The following is a 16,952-nucleotide window of genomic DNA, read 5'->3' as shown; positions in this document are numbered from 1 at the left end:
CGCTGCAGGCTTAAATTATATGCAATCATACGCCTATTATATGGATGAAAAGTCAAGCCATTAAGGCCTTTATATGCAATCATACGCGTATTATATGGATGAAAAGCCAAGCCACTAAGGCCCTTTAATAACAGCATTGGGAACAACTATAAGATGGAAACGTACGTACGTACTGTGCCTGCATGATAAGAGCGCACGATGAGACGAAGTTAAATCCACTTCATTTCAGTCACCATTGGCTGTTCGTCGTGATCTTGCTTTATCATTATGGCACTAAATTATACGCTGAAATGACGGCTCGTAGATGACTTTTAGAACACTCATGATAAGTTATTCTTCTTTTAATGAATTAAGTCAAAAACCACAGGAGCTGTTAGATGAAGAGATAAGGTACGGGTAAGAAGACAATTTCAATCTCACATCAGCTGTAACTGTAGTTGCTTGGTCAAAAGTAATGGCTGCAGAAATCACGCGAGGAAGGCATCCGAGTTCTACCACCATTAACTTGCTGGATTTGCATGAAAAGTTTGACCGGAATTCCTTCCCGGGGAATGCGTCCTCCTCAGTCGACCTCCACGAGGAGCTTTTGAATAGTGAACAGATTCCCAGGAGATAGGGTAAACTTATCAGTACATGACTGCACCAGCAGGCAACTGGGGCGGCTTGGCTTTTTCTCCATGCTTCCTTGTTCATCTGACCCTTGAATCAGTGGGCACCTTTGAAGCTTGTTGATGCTATTCTCTCCCCCTCCCCTGCACACAGCGGGTTGGAAAGATGTCATGGTCCACCAACCCCACCCTGATAGGTTGCTCTCGTGATCAAGGAAGAGCAGAAAAAAATATGAGACTTCCCTTGGCGTCTCTTTCGGCTGCCTAAACCTTATCACCATTCCTCGCAACAGAGATACGGACTTCGACTGATAAGGTCATGTTTCCTTTTTGCATATAAACCCTTAATAGTTTCAGTTTTGTTCTCTTTTGCATGTTTCGCTAAACATTTACTTATCCAACTTTACTTATTGAAGACCAATGATGTAAAAAGATTGCATCATCGATCGCCAAGCTTTCAAGTTGCAATGAATGATCGATTGTTAGGTTGAAACAAGTTTAATCAAGCCGCCGCTAAGTGAAATATTTCGTTGAAAGCTTCTTAGAAATGAATTATTGATATTATGTTGATGCAATTATGATGGTAAAATAGAGAGATTCGGTCTCTTCTATGGTGCAGCAGCAGCATTATCCAGTTTAACATGTGATCTGCGTCCATCAGATGCTGAGATTCACACGGAGGCATGATCAACGGACGGATCGAGTGTTAGAGAAGTCGGCAAGAGTCGAGGTACTTTTTCTGAAAGATAAGTATTATTATGGGCTTTTGTGCAAAATCGTGCAAATGTCACGGTAACCCTAACGGCGGTGGTAGGTGTCATCCGGTGGAGGGCGCTTCTTAAGAGGGGCTCTTTAAACGGAGCACGGGACCGTTTCGCTCCCCCTTCCAACGCGCTCCCCCGTTTATTCCTTCTCGCCGCCCGAATTCGGCGAACGGAAACCTAGAATTGGGAGCAATGGTGGATTTGAGGCTCACAAGGGGCTTCATATTCTTCGAATTGGAACCCTAGCTACCTCCCCTTGGATCCAATAGGTAATCTTGAATCGACCCTGATCCGTTCTACCCGGCTTTTCCGGGTCGTGAATCTTCCCCTTTTACATATCTTTTCTGATGCGTAGAACTGCAAATTAGATGTTGTTCTTCATCTTTTTCTTGTGATGTTCCCCCGCTCGTTTCCCGGGGTTTGTAGATTCGTAGCTGTAGATCGAGAAAGTTCTCGTTTTTCAGTCACATGCCGTGCTCTTTTTTCGTTCTAATGTCGATGTTTGGTTGGATTGGGAGAATCCGATAGCTGTAGATCTGTAATGATAATTCTCACACTTGTTGATATGTACACGGGCTATTGCTCGCTTGTTAGTGTTGCTGTCTATAGTACTGCGTGAGAAAAATGGATCCGTTTTGCTTCTACAGGTGAAGTTTTGCTGGGTTTGGTATTCTTTGCATCCTCTCGGTGTCACAGGAAATCGGTGGTGGGATTTATGGAATGGATCTGTGAGTATCTTCTGTGGGATGCGTTCATTGACTGCGGAGGAATTCGAAACCCACCAATCAGATAGCGGAAGGAGACGGAGGAGGAGGTGATCGTAGAGGTCACGAATCCGAAACAAAGAAAAATAAAGGATGGGAGAAGATTTCCTCACGACCTTATCCATTGAGAATCATCACCCCTCCACCCTCCTTTCCATGGATCCATCGGCTGGCCTGGTGTTGTCTTCGTCCCACGAGGACCTGGACCGTGAGCTCTTGATCCAGCGCCATCAGGTTGTCATCTCTGTGGCGCCAGACATCAACCTACCCCTCTCTGCCGATCGCTATTCTTCCCAGCAATCATGGAATTCAGATTCTTGTGACACATTGGATGTTGGTCTTGGCCCACAGACCTATGATGCGGAGACAACCCTCCACATCCCAAGGGTCACCGCCGCCCGCAAGTGCTCCAAGCGAAGCGACAGCATTTGGGGTGCATGGTTCTTCTTCAGTTACTATTTCAAGCCTGTGCTCTCAGAGAAGTCGAAGGGAAAGGTCATCTGGGATGCGAATGGGGTAAATGGCTTCGACAAGTCTGATGTCCGGCACGATGTGTTCTTGGTGCAGCATGACCTGGAGAACTTGTACATGTGGGTTTTCAAAGAGAGGCCAGAAAATGCGCTTGGGAAGATGCAACTGCGGAGCTATATGAATGGCCATTCCCGTCTCGGTGAGCCTCAGTTCCCATTCAGTGTCGAGAAGGGTTTCATTCGATCCCACAGGATGCAGCGCAAGCAGTACCGGGGACTGTCGAACCCGCAATGTGTCCATGGAATTGAGGTTGTCAAGTCACCCAATTTGATGATAGTTCGTGAGGTGGATCGCAAGAAATGGATGGAGCTCACAGGCAGGGATCTTAATTTTTCGATCCCACATGAGGCCAGTGATTTTGAGTCATGGAGGAATCTACCAAGCACCGAATTTGAGCTTGATAGGCCTCCTTCGATGAAGAGCACTTCACATCCCCATCCGAAAAAGTTACCTAATGGTTCAAGTTTGAATTTGTCCTCCCAATCAAGTCATTCCAATGGTGAGGTGATGGACCTCTCTCCTGTCTGCAGTAAGCGCCGGAAGGACCTCTTTCCCCATGCCATGGATGAGGATTTCTGCTTTCCTACAAACTCACATGCTGAGAAAGGTCAAGATGTGGAGATGCACCAAGTTGAACCCTCATGGCTGAATGAATTTACTGGTGTGATGAGGCATGCATATGGACCTGTGACTGCTGCAAAGACGATATACGAAGACGATGATGGCTACTTGATAATGGTTAGCTTGCCATTCGCCGACCAACAGAGGGTGAAAGTTTCTTGGAGGAACAGTGTCATGCATGGTATACTGAAGATAATTTGTGCCAGTACTGCCCGGATGCCCTACGTAAAGCGGCATGACAGGACCTTCAGACTCACTGACCCTTCTCCCGAGCATTGCCCTCCAGGGGAATTCGTAAGGGAAATAACACTACCAACACGCATTCCTGAAGATGCCAAGCTGGAAGCATACTACGATGAGACTGGTGCTTTGCTTGAGATTATGGTTCCAAAACACCGAATTGGACCAGAAGAACATGAAGTACGTGTGTGCATGCGTTCCCCTCACTTTGGGACTAATGATCTTCTGTTGGCCTGAATAAGTGGTGATACTATTGTGTGAATCCTGCATCAGGAAAAGGGGATTTGTCATATTGAAGTGCATCTTTGGTGTTCTCAAATGAGTTTGCACATTAGTTAGTTCGCTGCATTGATTTGCTTATTCTTGCTTCTTGAATTGTTGGATGAGAAGTCTTTGTGGAGCTGCTGTAGGAAGATTAAAGGTGATAAATTGGACTTCTCGTTCTCTAGTTGGTGTTCCAGCGGGTCAAACCAGTTGTTAATTTAGAACAAGAATATGTATGTAAACGTTTGCTTTCTAAGCTTTTATGTATTTTCACCCTAATCATAACGACTACTGTATGTCACTTTTGTTCTTTTATCTTTGTGTTTGTTTGTTTTGCTAAGATAGTGAAAAGTGTTTTATGTAGGGTAAAGACAAAAGGATTAGTTGAATGACTTGAACTGTTGTTCCAAATTTAGCTGTTAGACTCGTGGAATTACCAGCTAATTTGCTGCCACTTGCTAATTTGTTTCACCTCAATACCATAAACATACATATCCAGTATCGTATGCTTCCCTTATTCAAAAAAGAAATACACAGGCACAGAAACTCCTAAACATACATAAAAGATAAAAAGGACGCGAGCCAAATCATGAACTCGTCGAGTCGCTTAGCTTCTGCTGATACGAGGCTTTAATCAACTTCCTCAATCTTTGGCCCTGCACCACTGCTGCCTCCGGTGCTGGGAATGTCCTCGTCCATACCACCGCCCATTCCACCGCCAGCGCCCTGATACATCTTTGCGATGATCGGGTTGCAGATGCTCTCCAGCTCCTTCATCCTATCCTCGAACTCGTCGGCCTCGGCCAGCTGGTTGCCGTCCAACCAGCTGATCGCCTGCTCCACTGCGTCTTCGATCTTCTTTTTGTCCTCCGCCGGCAGCTTCGCCGCTATCTTCTCGTCCCTAATGGTGTTCCTCATGTTGTAGGAATAATTCTCCAAGGCGTTCTTCGCCTCGATTTTCTTCTTGTGCTCCTCGTCCTCCGCCTTGTACTTCTCCGCCTCCTGAACCATCTTCTCAATCTCTCCCTTGCTCAGCCTCCCCTTGTCGTTGGTGACGGTAATCTTGTTCTTCTGCCCGGTGGTCTTGTCCTCGGCGGACACGTTTATGATGCCGTTGGCGTCGATGTCAAAGCAGACGGTGATCTGGGGGACTCCCCTGGGAGCAGGGGGAATGCCCGACAGCTCAAATTTACCGAGGAGGTTGTTGTCCCTGGTTCTTGTCCTCTCACCCTCGTATACCTGAATCAGGACACCGGGCTGGTTGTCGGAGTAAGTGGAGAAGACCTGCTCCTTCTTGGTGGGAATGGTGGTATTCCTCGGAATCAAGACCGTCATGACACCTCCAGCTGTCTCCAGACCCAGGGAGAGAGGTGTGACGTCGAGCAATAGCAGATCCTGGACCTTCTCGTTGCCCTCGCCACTCAAGATGGCAGCTTGGACTGCGGCGCCATAAGCAACGGCTTCATCAGGGTTGATGCTCTTGCAGAGCTCCTTCCCGTTGAAGAAGTCTTGGAGAAGTTGCTGAACTTTGGGGATCCTCGTCGAGCCACCAACGAGGACAACATCGTGGATGCTGCTCTTGTCCATCTTGGCATCTCTCAAACACTTCTCCACGGGCTCCATGCACTTCCTAAAGAGGTCCATGTTGAGCTCCTCGAACCGAGCTCGCGTAATTGTAGAGTAGAAATCGATGCCCTCATAGAGGGAATCAATCTCAATGGTGGTCTGAGCAGTCGAAGAGAGAGTCCTCTTCGCCCTCTCACAAGCTGTCCTAAGCCTTCTAAGCGCCCTGGGATTGCCACTGATGTCCTTCTTGTGCTTCCTCTTGAACTCCTGAACGAAGTGATTCACCATCCGGTTGTCAAAGTCCTCGCCACCAAGGTGAGTGTCACCAGCAGTGGCCTTCACCTCAAAGATACCCTCTTCGATGGTGAGAAGAGAGACATCGAAGGTGCCGCCACCGAGGTCAAAGATGAGCACATTCTTCTCACCAGAAGTTGTAGCCTTTTTGTCCAGACCATAGGCAATGGCAGCAGCAGTGGGCTCATTGATGATCCGCAGAACATTGAGCCCCGCAATGACTCCGGCATCCTTTGTGGCCTGCCGCTGCGAGTCGTTGAAGTAGGCAGGGACCGTCACCACCGCATTCTTGATGGTGGTTCCGAGGTAAGCTTCGGCAATCTCGCGCATCTTGATGAGGACCATGGAGGAGATCTCTTCGGCAGAGAATTGCTTCTCTTCGCCTTTGTACTGCACTACAATCATGGGTTTGTCGCCGGGGCCAGCAATGACCTTGAACGGCCATAGTTTTATGTCACTCTGGACGGAAGAGTCACTGTATCGCCTCCCAATCAAACGCTTTGCATCTGTGAAGCACGTCAAAAAAAAAGAAAAAAAACCAGATCAACATGCATATTCATTTGAAAGCAGGCATTTTTATATGAAGAATGTGCGCCGAAGAAATTAAAGCATCTGTTATCATATGATACTCAATGATTACACTGCAATAATGATGAGGAGGGACTATTAATTTACATACCATGTATATTTCACTTGCAGATGTTTGCAACAATGTCCTAAAGCATCAAGGTGGTGTGGGAAAGCACACTGGATAGTGATACTAAAAGTTACATGCATATACAAGTAGAACTACTCTCAAAGGCAATTTTTTTTGACGTATTACATTCGTAATCCACAGACAACGTTACAGCTGCTTGCTATTGGTGGTTTCTTCTGACGACGACTACTACTTTTTCTCCGGGAAGAAATTGTTATTATACCAAACAAAGACGTGTTTTGGAACAAAATTTTTTTTAATTACACCAAAAAAGTAGCTTGACGTACAATAGAATTTTAATCAGTCCTTTTTCTATTTTTTGTCAATTTCCAACAAGAGATAGACTCTTCTATCAAATTCCAATTTCTAATTGGCCTAAAAAAAATATCCTGTGCACTTCCAAAAAAAAAAAAGGAAACAAGCACGGAACCCCCAATTCAACAAGAATTATTCAAGAAAACACATTAAAGATTAAACTTTTAAGAGTTCCAAAATTAGAGAATGTTAAGAATTTTCTTCCCTAAGAGATAAATTCAGTGTTCTTTAAAACCAAACCGCGATGATATCAAACCTTTCGAACACAGTCACCGACACCAACATCTAAATCACATATTTACAGAAAAGAAGGGGAAAGAAAAGACTCACCAAAGACGGTGTTGATTGGGTTCATGGCCACCTGGTTCTTGGCGGCGTCACCGATGAGGCGCTCGGTGTCCGTGAAAGCGACGTAGGAGGGGGTGGTGCGGTTTCCCTGGTCGTTGGCGATGATCTCCACCCGGTCGTGCTGCCATACTCCGACGCACGAGTACGTCGTCCCCAGATCGATCCCGATCGCCGGACCCTCGCCTTTCCCCGCCATGCTCTCTATCGATCGAACTAAGAAGAAATCGAACTAAGAAGAAATCAAACTACGAAGCAAGATGTCAGAGGAAACGGGAATTTGAAGCAAATAGAGATTCTCACTTCTGTGATCGACAGGAAACGAGGTCTTGGTTTATATCATTGATCTGCGGTCTGGAAGCTTCGAATCGCGGAGTCCGGGCCGTCCGATCCCGACGAGATGCACGGTGGAGATGTCCCTTCCTCATCTCTGGCCGCTTCTAGAACCGTCTCCTTTGTTCTTTCGCGTTTGACACGGAACGTGTTCCGCCTCTGGTCATCAAACACGTTGAATCGTTCTATTGGTCAATCCGAGTCCGATCCGATATAATTAATTGCTAATTAGTTCCAATCCTTGAACTGCATTAATCTTTATGTTATACTCTTATTACACTTAGGGCCATGCCTCCACTACCGTCCATTTCGATGGTGATGATTGAGATCTGAGGATCCAACGGACGGTCCAGATGATCACCGTGGAAGCGCGTTAGATACCGTCACCAAATAATTTGCCCACTTTATTCTTTTTATCGGATTTTTTTCAAAAATAATTATTCTAAATGAAACCTTCCGGTGTTGAGAGGAATGCTATGTCACTATATAGTATTTTTATAATATTATACAGTACTTTATAGATAAAAATTAATTCATAAAATATTATAGATAGTTAAAAAAATAAATTTGAGTAAAAAATAGCAACTTTTTTAAGATATATATATATATATATATATATATATATATATATATATATATATATATATCGGCTTAAATTGACCAGAGGCTTTTATTCAGTTTAATTTTAAAAAATAATTTAAATGCTTCGGTTACTGTGTGGTTACCACGTCACGCACATAACATAGAATTACAAGCTACTGCACATGGAAGACTCCAGAGAGTTCAGTAACCCACGGACACGGCACGAACGACGTGGAGGTGTATCAAACTGCTCCTTTTTTTTCTCTGCCCCCTCATTTCTCTGACCAAATGACTCGGCCAGTGTCAGATTCCCACCGTTCGTATCATCGCCTGCACACTGATCCAAACAGGCATGTTTCCGGTGATGGCTATCCTCCCATCGCTCCACTGTTCCGCCTCCCGTTTAAACTAATACCATTCAGGTTGAAGTCTGATGCTCGATGGACATGAAGAATCTTATCAGAATCGTACTACCCGAAACGTGGCACACAAGTGTTTTGTGGACCATAGACTCGTAGCTTTCTTGCTCCAAAGGTGAAGGTGGGCAAAGAAGTGTGGGCTTGAAGGTTAATCCCATTTCTTTTCTTTACTGTTCTGCTGCCGTAAAATCTTCCTCCACCAACCTTTGCAAAGCGATCATGGCTTCTGTCTGTGCCTGACAACCGAGGCACAGTGGGCCGCAGGAGCCCCGCCACTGGTCAGAAACCATGTTCGCGGGAACCAGCTGCAAGCATCCCAAAGCTTACAGTGCGCTGCCTCGGGAATAATGTAGGATGAGAAAAAGGAAACAGGGTAACTCCGCTTCAGCTGCTACCTAAACAACACCGGCGTACACTGCCTCAAAGTACGTGAACCAGTCGCCACCTTCTTTTTCTTCTGCCCTAACTCAAACACTACCACTCTCTCGCACCTTCTCACTCGACCACGTTAGAGTTATCCTGCTCCGACGCGTCGTTCTAAGCCACCAAAAGAGACCACCAGCCCCCCTCACTCGCGTCTTTAAATTGGGCTCCATGGCTTCCGCCGATGCACGCTTACCCGATCTAGCGGTAGTAACCAGCCATGGCTTCCGCCTCTTCTCTGTTCTCGTCCTTCGCTTTGTTTCTTGTCATGCTCATGGTTCGGAGGTCCTCGGCTCAGTATCCAGCCATGACGCTGACGGTGGTGAACAACTGTCCGTTCACGGTGTGGCCGGCGATCCAGCCGAACTCCGGCCACGATGTGCTCGAGCGCGGCGGGTTCGCCCTCCCGACGGTGACCCACCGCTCCTTCCCGGCGCCTACCCAACACTGGTCCGGCCGCATCTGGGCCCGGACCGGGTGCACTTACGCCAACGGTCGCTTCTCCTGCGCCACCGGTGACTGCGGCGGCCGCCTCGAGTGCGGAGGCCTGGGCGGCGCCGCCCCCGCCACGCTAGCGCAGGTCACCCTCCACCACGGCGGCCAACAGGACCTCAGCTCCTACGGCGTCAGCCTGGTCGACGGATTCAACGTGGGGATGACGGTGACGCCGCACGAGGGGAAGGGGCGGTGCCCGGTGGTGGGGTGCCGCGAGAACCTTCTCGCCACGTGCCCGGACGTGCTGCAGCTGCGGGCTCCGGCGGGAGGCGGCCAAGTGGTGGGGTGCAAGAGCGGGTGCCAGGCGTTCGGCACCGACGAGCTCTGCTGCCGGAACATGTACAACAGCCCCCGCACGTGCCGCGCGAGCAGCTACTCGGAGTTCTTCAAGCACGCGTGCCCCGCCACCTTCACCTACGCCCACGACAGCCCCTCGCTCACCCACGAGTGCGCCGCCCCGCGGGAGCTCAAGGTCATCTTCTGTCACTGATCCAGATAAACCACTACTGTAGCCAACATCTTCCTTTGCTTAGATCTATGACTGTAGCGACTCATGTACCACTGTCGTCTCTCTTTCTCTCGTGTTCCATCTCTTTGGTTGCTCGTTTGCTTGTTAAACCGTGAATCCTCTTTGTGGGCTAGTTGCGGAATGCATGCTCGTGTGTTGAGGTTTAAGGCTCTCCCGTGGGAAGAAGAAGAAGACATCAGAGCTTTGTTTCTTGGGATGCGACAATGGTTTCTGAGCGGTGGCCTTTGGTGCTTCGGTGGGTTGTTTTGTACGTGGAAAGACGAGAAAAGGTTGCGTGGCGTGACTGAGCAAAAGTTCAAATTTCGAAATAGAAAGAGAGGAAAAGTAGAAAAAAATGTCCGAGACAAAGATAACTTCGAAGAGAACAGTTAAAAAGCTGAGATGATATTTAATGAAACACGTCCCTATATCATAAGACCACGCCATCTCCATCCATCTGTCATTTTGCTTTGAGTCCACTCACTGAGAACAATATGATACTGGCCAGCTTGGTCTGGTTAAGCAAAACCAAGAAATGGGAAGGTCATCTGCGAGCTTATGAATGATGAATGCAAAGATATACTACTACTCTTAGACATCAGAATCAACTCATAGCATTCATCGAGTGCTGGTGCATAATACATAAGGAACATAATCTGTGTAAGAATCAGATGCTCGTGAAAGAAGAAGACGAGTCATAAACGATATGAGAAAGGCAGAATGTTAAACACATATATACAACCTTCGCCAAGAAGGCATATGTAATGCGATTTTGTGATATCCAATTAGCTTTCGAAGATTCGAATCTGGTTATATATCTTCAATCTTTTGGACATTCTAGTAGGTAAACGACATTATAACACGTCTTTTTTTGGCTTATATCTATTCGAGAAATGAGCATCTCCTTATACCCCTGAAGACTATTCACAAGGCATTTCTCAAATGTTATGGACAAAGTTCTAATGCTTGATGTAATACTTGTATATGTCCATGTCTTTCTGTTTGTTTATGTTTTACATAAAGGAACGGTTAAATGCTTAAAAGTCTAATTTTAGTTGGGTTTGGTGGTCTTCTTATACTTGTAAATAAATGTTGTGTCATGTGGACACTTGTGAAAAATATTCAGTCTATAGTGAATCATTTTGATCATTTGTTGTGCAACCGTTCAGAACTTGTAAAGTCTGTTTATAATTTGCATTGTCTATGAGGTGTTTTTTAAAATGTTTGCTTATGGATCCCAAGTGAGGTGCTTTCTCTAACACGTTTTCTCTTTTGTAAGTCCTAAGGGATCATGGGAGATTTTGGGGAGACTGACCTTTGCGGACGGACACTCAAGGGTGTCGCATGACGTAGACAAAACCAGCTAACTCCATGACACAAAAGTGGAGGATATGTAATGCTAAATGGATTTGACACAATAGAAACCTAAGGGCTTTTATCACATTCAAACTACCATCATAAATGGACAACCACAACCAATTCCTGAGTAACGTGTAGATCCCGATCTCTTATTAGTATATCAATAATAGGATTATGATACGTGGACATATATTATCTTTATCGGGTTGGCACTTCATGTGCATATGATACAAATTTCGATTCCCTTTTAGGCAACATAACATAAACATCGAACACGTGGATAAACAACTAATAAGGTCATTTAATCTCACATTAATTGAGCAGTATGAGAATCTATGGCTCATAAAGTCTGTCAGGTCTCTTATACCCTCAAAGGTATTTTTTGAAACTCATATGCTCCAAAAAGAATAAAATCGTACAGATACACCCTTCGCCCAAAGCAGACGCACCAATGGCCAACCCGTCAAATTGAGCAAACTCACTCCCAGGATTGACTCAATAGATCTTTGCTCCAATATGAATGTAGGATTTCATGATTTTACTTATAGGTGCACATAATCATTTCTTTCTATATAGACTTCGACATTTGATCAAATCTTCTAAATGAGAATTAACTTAAGTATTAGACAACTCTTAGTTTTGTAGGATCTTGACTTGGGTTATTTCTTCACTCAACATTCTATCATTATTGACTGACACGTCATGTCCATGTAATTTGATACTTTGACTCCTTTTAACCAACATGTCATGAGAGTCCAAATATATGAAGTAGACAACACACTACTAACAAAAAGGATGATTCAACTAGACATAATCGATCATATAGTTCTATTGAAAGGTTGACTCAATAGTTCGATGTACGACTTCGTTGACTTATGCTCCGACAATGCATATAGTCATTCCTGACATTAATGATGATTACAAACCCAACAATCATATGCTATACTATACAAAGGCCCATGATACATTCTGAATACTAGTCTAATATATAAGATCTCAATTAACTCGAAATTAATATCCGCGTAAAATAACCTAAAGATATCCTCATTAAATTCGAACAACTGTGATGTGATGAATACTCATCAATAGCTTCGTTGGTAATTTCGATCATTTTATTTGGATGCGATGATTACCGTCAATTACACGACACCATAATGGGATCACGTCCATCATCTGATGTACCATAAAAAACTGCCCGTGTTGAAGTCTTACGTATTTTGAAGGACACCCATGGAAATAAATTTGAGATCGTTAGAAGACTAAATTGCCCCCAACGCTCGTCACAACACCGAGGGGTATTTTCGGCAGACAAATCATAGGAACACCCAGCCTCCGCATTTAGGTTTTCCGCCCCTTTATTTAAAGCCCTCCTCCGCATCTTCTCTTTCCTTTGGCTCTCTGATCTGTTGGTCTCGTTCCCATCAGCCGCGACTGGGAAGCGGTCCTCAGAGGCACGGTATCTATCCCTTTCTTAATTTCTAGGTCTTCCTCGTAGGAGTGCGGGTTGGATTTCTTCGGATTGGCATGTTATAGCTCCGGTTTCTGCGTGCTGGAATTCGATGTAGGATTAGGGTTTCGAATCTCTTTGATGCTTCCTCAACAAGCTTCGGTTTTGCATTCTGGATCGGTTGTCCTTGAGGATACGGACGGATTCGTGCTTTCTTCTGAGTGGATTCGGGCCTAGAATGTTCATTCTTACTCCCTTGCTTGTGTTTTTGTTGTTCTGTATGCTTTGGCTGGATCCGGGCACAGGGAGGCGGTGTATTTGAGGTAGCGAGAAGCGGAACGGGCGGTGGTTTTTTGGTCTCAGATTCTTCGAGGCGGCATTTTCTGGAGATTTGAACATGAGTCAGGAGAGAAGCAGGAGCCCTCCCGGAGAGCGTCGGTTCCGCAGGGAGCGGCCATCGTATCGTGATGCCCCATATAGACGTGAGCGACGCAGCTACAGGTTTGCTTGCCGTATCTGTTTAATTATGGCGCTTCCTTGCTTTTCTTTATGTGTGTAATACTCTTTGTTGTCGATTTTCTTAGTCAGGAGAGGTAGTCATGCTTGTTAGTTGAGATGAGGTGGGGATTACAATTCGTTTACAGTTAAAGGTGTTCAAAGTCTTCTGTGGGTGATTGTAGTTTCTGCTTGTTTATTACAAAGTTACCTTGCTAGTAATAAATTGCCAGAAACAGTTCTCTTTAATTTTATGGAAGATCTTTTTTAATGATGTTGTACAGATGAGAACCCAGGTTCTCCATACAATATAGAACCTCGGGGTGTTCATGAGGGCTATTAATTTGACATTTCAGCACTTTTTTGATTGTCTAATGTAAATTTCAAGGTTCTCCCATTCAACTAATATGTTCTTTTTAGAATTTGCATTGACTGAGATCTTTCGTCATTGCAGTTTTCTGATGATTTAATATTTGACAATGAGATAAAAAACAAATATTGCTAGAATTAACTTTTACTAAAGGGCAGTTTGCTTGTCTGCAACTAAACATCATGCCATTGCACTTGCAGCAAGTAGCCTTGAGCCCAGTTGCAGGTGTTTGGTTGTCTGCAAGGAGGCTAGATGCAGAAAGTATCATGCAATTCAATGCCTACTTCTTGCAAATCAATGTGCTTGCAAATATCTTGAAAATGGGTCTGTTTGCTCAGTTGCAAGTAGCCTTGTTGGTCTCATCATCCTGCTCTTGCATAAAACTCGCCTCTTCTTCGCCCCTGGTCCTTTGCATACACATTATCCACTGCTATAGGTCAGTGCTGGTACTATCGTTGCCTTTATATTCAAGTATCATGACAGGACACCAGTGGCCGGTTGAAGTCAGTCCCTAGGCAACAGCACAGGAGGCAATTAATGACATTATAAATGATCATACCTGCTGTGGAGTTTAACAATGTTTTAGACAGGTGGTTAGACAACAGCTCTTGGATTGATGAGTCCAAGCCCAAGAGTGTGCTAGTGGACCTTCAAATTATATTGACCTCATCTTATCAGAGTTGAGATTTTTTCCTGACACTGGGGAATCAATGCAGCGACATAGCCTTTTGACCATCAAGGAATGGTGGCTATCATTATCATCCACACGTATCTGTTTATTTGATTAGTTTATTATTGTTTCTGAGTATTGTGTTAAAGCTAGATCCTTTGCTTTTCTAGTTGGCAATCGCTTTCTTTTTCGGTTAATGCCCATCTGGCTTACAGTTTCTTTTTCTGGATTTTTATTTATTTTTGGACATTACAGGATCTGATTGTTAATCAAAATCATAAGTGGGCTAGTTTGGATGGTTCCTTGTTTGTTAATTGATCTCTAGGAAGAAATTAGTAGCTGTCCCTAAGAGAATAAGGATGATCAGCTTTTGAGTCTATTGCATATTATCTTTTCTTATTATAATCTCTTCATATCTCTTTATTTTTTATGACCTGGCATAAACTTGTGGGAAACATTGTCACCTGTTTTGGTTATGCACATATCAAGAGAGACGACATTGTTTCATTGTCAGAAGACATCTAGGGAGATCCAGCTTTGCTGTGCTAGACTCATTCACGGTGAGGTCTATACATTTACATCCCTGTAGCATCAGGATAGTCCATCAATCAGGGCCTTTTTCTTTAGGAACGTAAGCCTTAGATCGATTTGCTTCTGATACTTGAGATTTCAGAAGTTTATCTCACTCTTGATATTATTTTATCATAACTATTTATCATTTCTTGAGAGAATAAACTTTAATATTGTTCACAAAGTCATTTCATTGATATGTTGAATGACGTGCCTAGTGGATTTATCATTGTTGTTTATTTTTTGAAATCTTAGATGTTCCTTAGGTATATTGTCTATTTCAGTTCCTACCTGGACTGACTTTTGTCTTAGTTCGTTGATATCAGTTATTGCATTGAAATGTTTGCAAAGTAGGATACCATCCCAAGTACCCTTCACTTTTAACAACAAGCCAACGACAGAGGAGTAGAGGTAAAGTTGCACTTCGTGAGAAACCTCTCCTTTGATAAAATTCTCTCTCTGAGGAAACCGGTGCTCCACCATGTCAGTCCACTATGTGAATGGCCTTCTCGTTGTCTCGGCTACTGTCCTCTTCTTCCTCCATTGCTCTGGTTCCCATGTGAATGGCATCTTTGTCGTGCTCTTCTAGTTTGATATCTTGTCATTTTGAAGTTTGGGATGGTCAATAATGTTGCATTAAAGAATTTGTGTCTTTTGTGCATATTTACTCCATATATCTGCTCTGGTGGAGATGGCTATTGAAATTTTTACCTAAATTAAATTATTTTGTTTGTGAAAAAAAATTATAAAACGAGAATTTTCATGTGGCTTTCTTGAAAATTTTACTTGGTTTGACTAGCCCGAGCTTGATTTGCCAGTTGATTGACTTTACTGTTGGAACTGTCTTATGTTTCGAAAATGCACCTTCAATTTTATTATATTTCTCTAACCATATAATGTCTATCTCAGAAGATTTGGGCACAGAATACAGCCATTTCTTGTTGTTTTAGAAGGATGTTATATGGGTGTGATTCTATTAAAATATGTTCATGTAGAATAATACTTCCTCAAATCCCATTTCCTCGGTAACTTCTGAATGTTTTGTGTTCTGAACTGCTTCCAGGGATTATCTGTGCAATAACTGCAAGCGTCCGGGGCATTTTGCTAGAGATTGTCCTAATGTAGCGGTCTGCAACAACTGTTCACTTCCAGGGTAAAAACAATTCTATGACTTGAACCAAAGCATAACTATCATTGCAGTGTGTTAGCTGCAAGTTGCAATTGTCATCTAACATGTACATTTTTGAAATCGTGACCTACCGTTCAGATGCTAGTTTCACTCGGATGTGACCCACATATATCTCCATTGTTTTTATCCTCGTCTATATAAAATGGCTGTTACCAGTTTGAAGATGCTTGGCTAATCATTTATGAAACTTTTCTGTTAGCATGTGAAGCCAATTAAGTTTGAGCTGTAGAGCATTTAAATGTAGCAATTAATTTCCATTGGTCACCTGACTTGATTTTTGCTATCTGTTGATCAATTTATTGGCAATAGGCACATCGCAGCAGAATGCACTGCCAAGACCCTGTGCTGGAACTGCAAGGAACCTGGACATGTTGCCAGTGAGTGCAGCAACCAACCTGTCTGCCACACCTGCAACAAGACGGGCCACCTGGCTCGTGATTGCACAGGCTCAGGACTGGCCTCCTTCGATGTTCGGCTTTGCAACAACTGCCACAAACCAGGTCATATTGCTGCCGAGTGTACCAACGACAAAGCTTGCAACAACTGCCGCAAAACTGGCCATCTTGCTCGAGATTGCCCGAACGATCCTGTATGCAACCTATGTAATGTTTCAGGCCATGTAGCGCGCAATTGTCCAAAGGCAAGCCTGACATCTGAAGTCCATGGAGGTCCCTTACGCGACATTATATGCCGCATGTGTGGCCAGCCAGGTCACATTGGACGGGACTGTGTTGGAATCGTTATCTGCGGCAACTGTGGAGGGCGTGGCCATGTCGCTTTCGAGTGCCCATCGGGAAGGATATTTGATCGTGGATTTCGGCGGTTTTGATAGTTCAGCTTGCTTGAAGCTTGAGAAATACTGTATTGCGAATGACCTCCCTGCTACTTGATTGTGGATTTAACAGAATATTGGATAATTACTAGTTGCCATCTTTGTGCTTGAGCAGATATGCAACTCTTTTTGGTGCTCTTTATAGATGCGTTTAAGTTGCTGGATCTTCCTAAAATCGGTGATGAATAAGTGGCTTCCGATGAATGAAACAAGATGGTAGTTTGCAGAACAGCTTCATGCACATGGTGGTG

At 44.3% G+C, this 16,952-nt stretch overlaps 4 protein-coding genes across 6 annotated transcripts; 3 read left to right on the top strand and 1 right to left on the bottom strand.

Moving 5' to 3' along the window:
- The first annotated feature begins 1,475 nt into the window (after positions 1 to 1,475).
- Positions 1,476 to 4,107, top strand: LOC103975392 (uncharacterized). Its single transcript, XM_009390346.3, has 2 exons — positions 1,476 to 1,641; positions 2,020 to 4,107. Exon 2 carries the CDS (start codon positions 2,230 to 2,232, stop codon positions 3,763 to 3,765), a length of 1,536 nt encoding a protein of 511 aa, XP_009388621.2. The 5' UTR covers positions 1,476 to 1,641; positions 2,020 to 2,229; the 3' UTR covers positions 3,766 to 4,107.
- A 118-nt stretch (positions 4,108 to 4,225) lies between these two features.
- LOC103975393 (heat shock cognate 70 kDa protein 2) lies at positions 4,226 to 7,326 on the bottom strand. Its single transcript, XM_009390348.3, has 2 exons — positions 6,995 to 7,326; positions 4,226 to 6,158 (listed from the first exon to the last, which is right to left on the bottom strand). Exons 1-2 carry the CDS (start codon positions 7,206 to 7,208, stop codon positions 4,423 to 4,425), a joined length of 1,950 nt encoding a protein of 649 aa, XP_009388623.2. The 5' UTR covers positions 7,209 to 7,326; the 3' UTR covers positions 4,226 to 4,422.
- A 1,613-nt stretch (positions 7,327 to 8,939) lies between these two features.
- Positions 8,940 to 9,902, top strand: LOC103975394 (osmotin-like protein). Its single transcript, XM_009390349.3, has one exon. The coding sequence runs from the start codon at positions 8,987 to 8,989 to the stop codon at positions 9,749 to 9,751; it is 765 nt and encodes a 254-aa protein (XP_009388624.2). The 5' UTR covers positions 8,940 to 8,986; the 3' UTR covers positions 9,752 to 9,902.
- Positions 9,903 to 12,446: 2,544 nt separating this feature from the next.
- Positions 12,447 to 16,817, top strand: LOC135583834 (zinc finger protein GIS2-like). Of its 3 annotated transcripts, none has more exons than XM_065096624.1 (4): positions 12,447 to 12,584; positions 12,881 to 13,076; positions 15,744 to 15,833; positions 16,179 to 16,817. In XM_065096624.1, the coding sequence occupies exons 2-4, from the start codon at positions 12,973 to 12,975 to the stop codon at positions 16,696 to 16,698; spliced, it is 714 nt and encodes a 237-aa protein (XP_064952696.1). In that variant the 5' UTR covers positions 12,447 to 12,584; positions 12,881 to 12,972; the 3' UTR covers positions 16,699 to 16,817. The 3 variants fall into 3 exon arrangements, with proteins under 3 accessions (XP_064952696.1, XP_064952697.1, XP_009388625.2); XM_065096625.1 differs by having other exon boundaries at positions 12,448 to 12,579; XM_009390350.3 differs by lacking the exon at positions 12,447 to 12,584 and adding an exon at positions 13,641 to 13,876 and having other exon boundaries at positions 12,936 to 13,076.
- The last annotated feature ends 135 nt before the right edge of the window (positions 16,818 to 16,952 follow it).

The sequence above is a fragment of the Musa acuminata genome, chromosome BXJ2-2 (genome assembly GCF_036884655.1).
Source record: "Musa acuminata AAA Group cultivar baxijiao chromosome BXJ2-2, Cavendish_Baxijiao_AAA, whole genome shotgun sequence".
NCBI lineage: Eukaryota > Viridiplantae > Streptophyta > Magnoliopsida > Zingiberales > Musaceae > Musa > Musa acuminata.
Note: the sequence above shows the minus strand (reverse complement) of the source record. Positions and strands in the feature narration are given on the sequence as shown.

What these genes read in the sequence shown, in the direction of transcription:
- LOC103975392 (XM_009390346.3), top strand. Translation starts at nt 2,230, where the DNA reads ATGGGAGAAGATTTCCTCACGACCTTATCCATTGAGAATCATCACCCC.
- LOC103975393 (XM_009390348.3), bottom strand. Translation starts at nt 7,208, where the DNA reads ATGGCGGGGAAAGGCGAGGGTCCGGCGATCGGGATCGATCTGGGGACG. An exon ending in CCCAATCAACACCGTCTTTG is followed by an intron (nt 6,159 to 6,994) that starts GTGAGTCTTTTC and finishes CGTGCTTCACAG; the next exon opens with ATGCAAAGCGTTTGATTGGG.
- LOC103975394 (XM_009390349.3), top strand. Translation starts at nt 8,987, where the DNA reads ATGGCTTCCGCCTCTTCTCTGTTCTCGTCCTTCGCTTTGTTTCTTGTC.
- LOC135583834 (XM_009390350.3), top strand. Translation starts at nt 13,707, where the DNA reads ATGCAATTCAATGCCTACTTCTTGCAAATCAATGTGCTTGCAAATATC. An exon ending in CACATTATCCACTGCTATAG is followed by an intron (nt 13,877 to 15,743) that starts GTCAGTGCTGGT and finishes AACTGCTTCCAG; the next exon opens with GGATTATCTGTGCAATAACT. An exon ending in AACAACTGTTCACTTCCAGG is followed by an intron (nt 15,834 to 16,178) that starts GTAAAAACAATT and finishes TATTGGCAATAG; the next exon opens with GCACATCGCAGCAGAATGCA.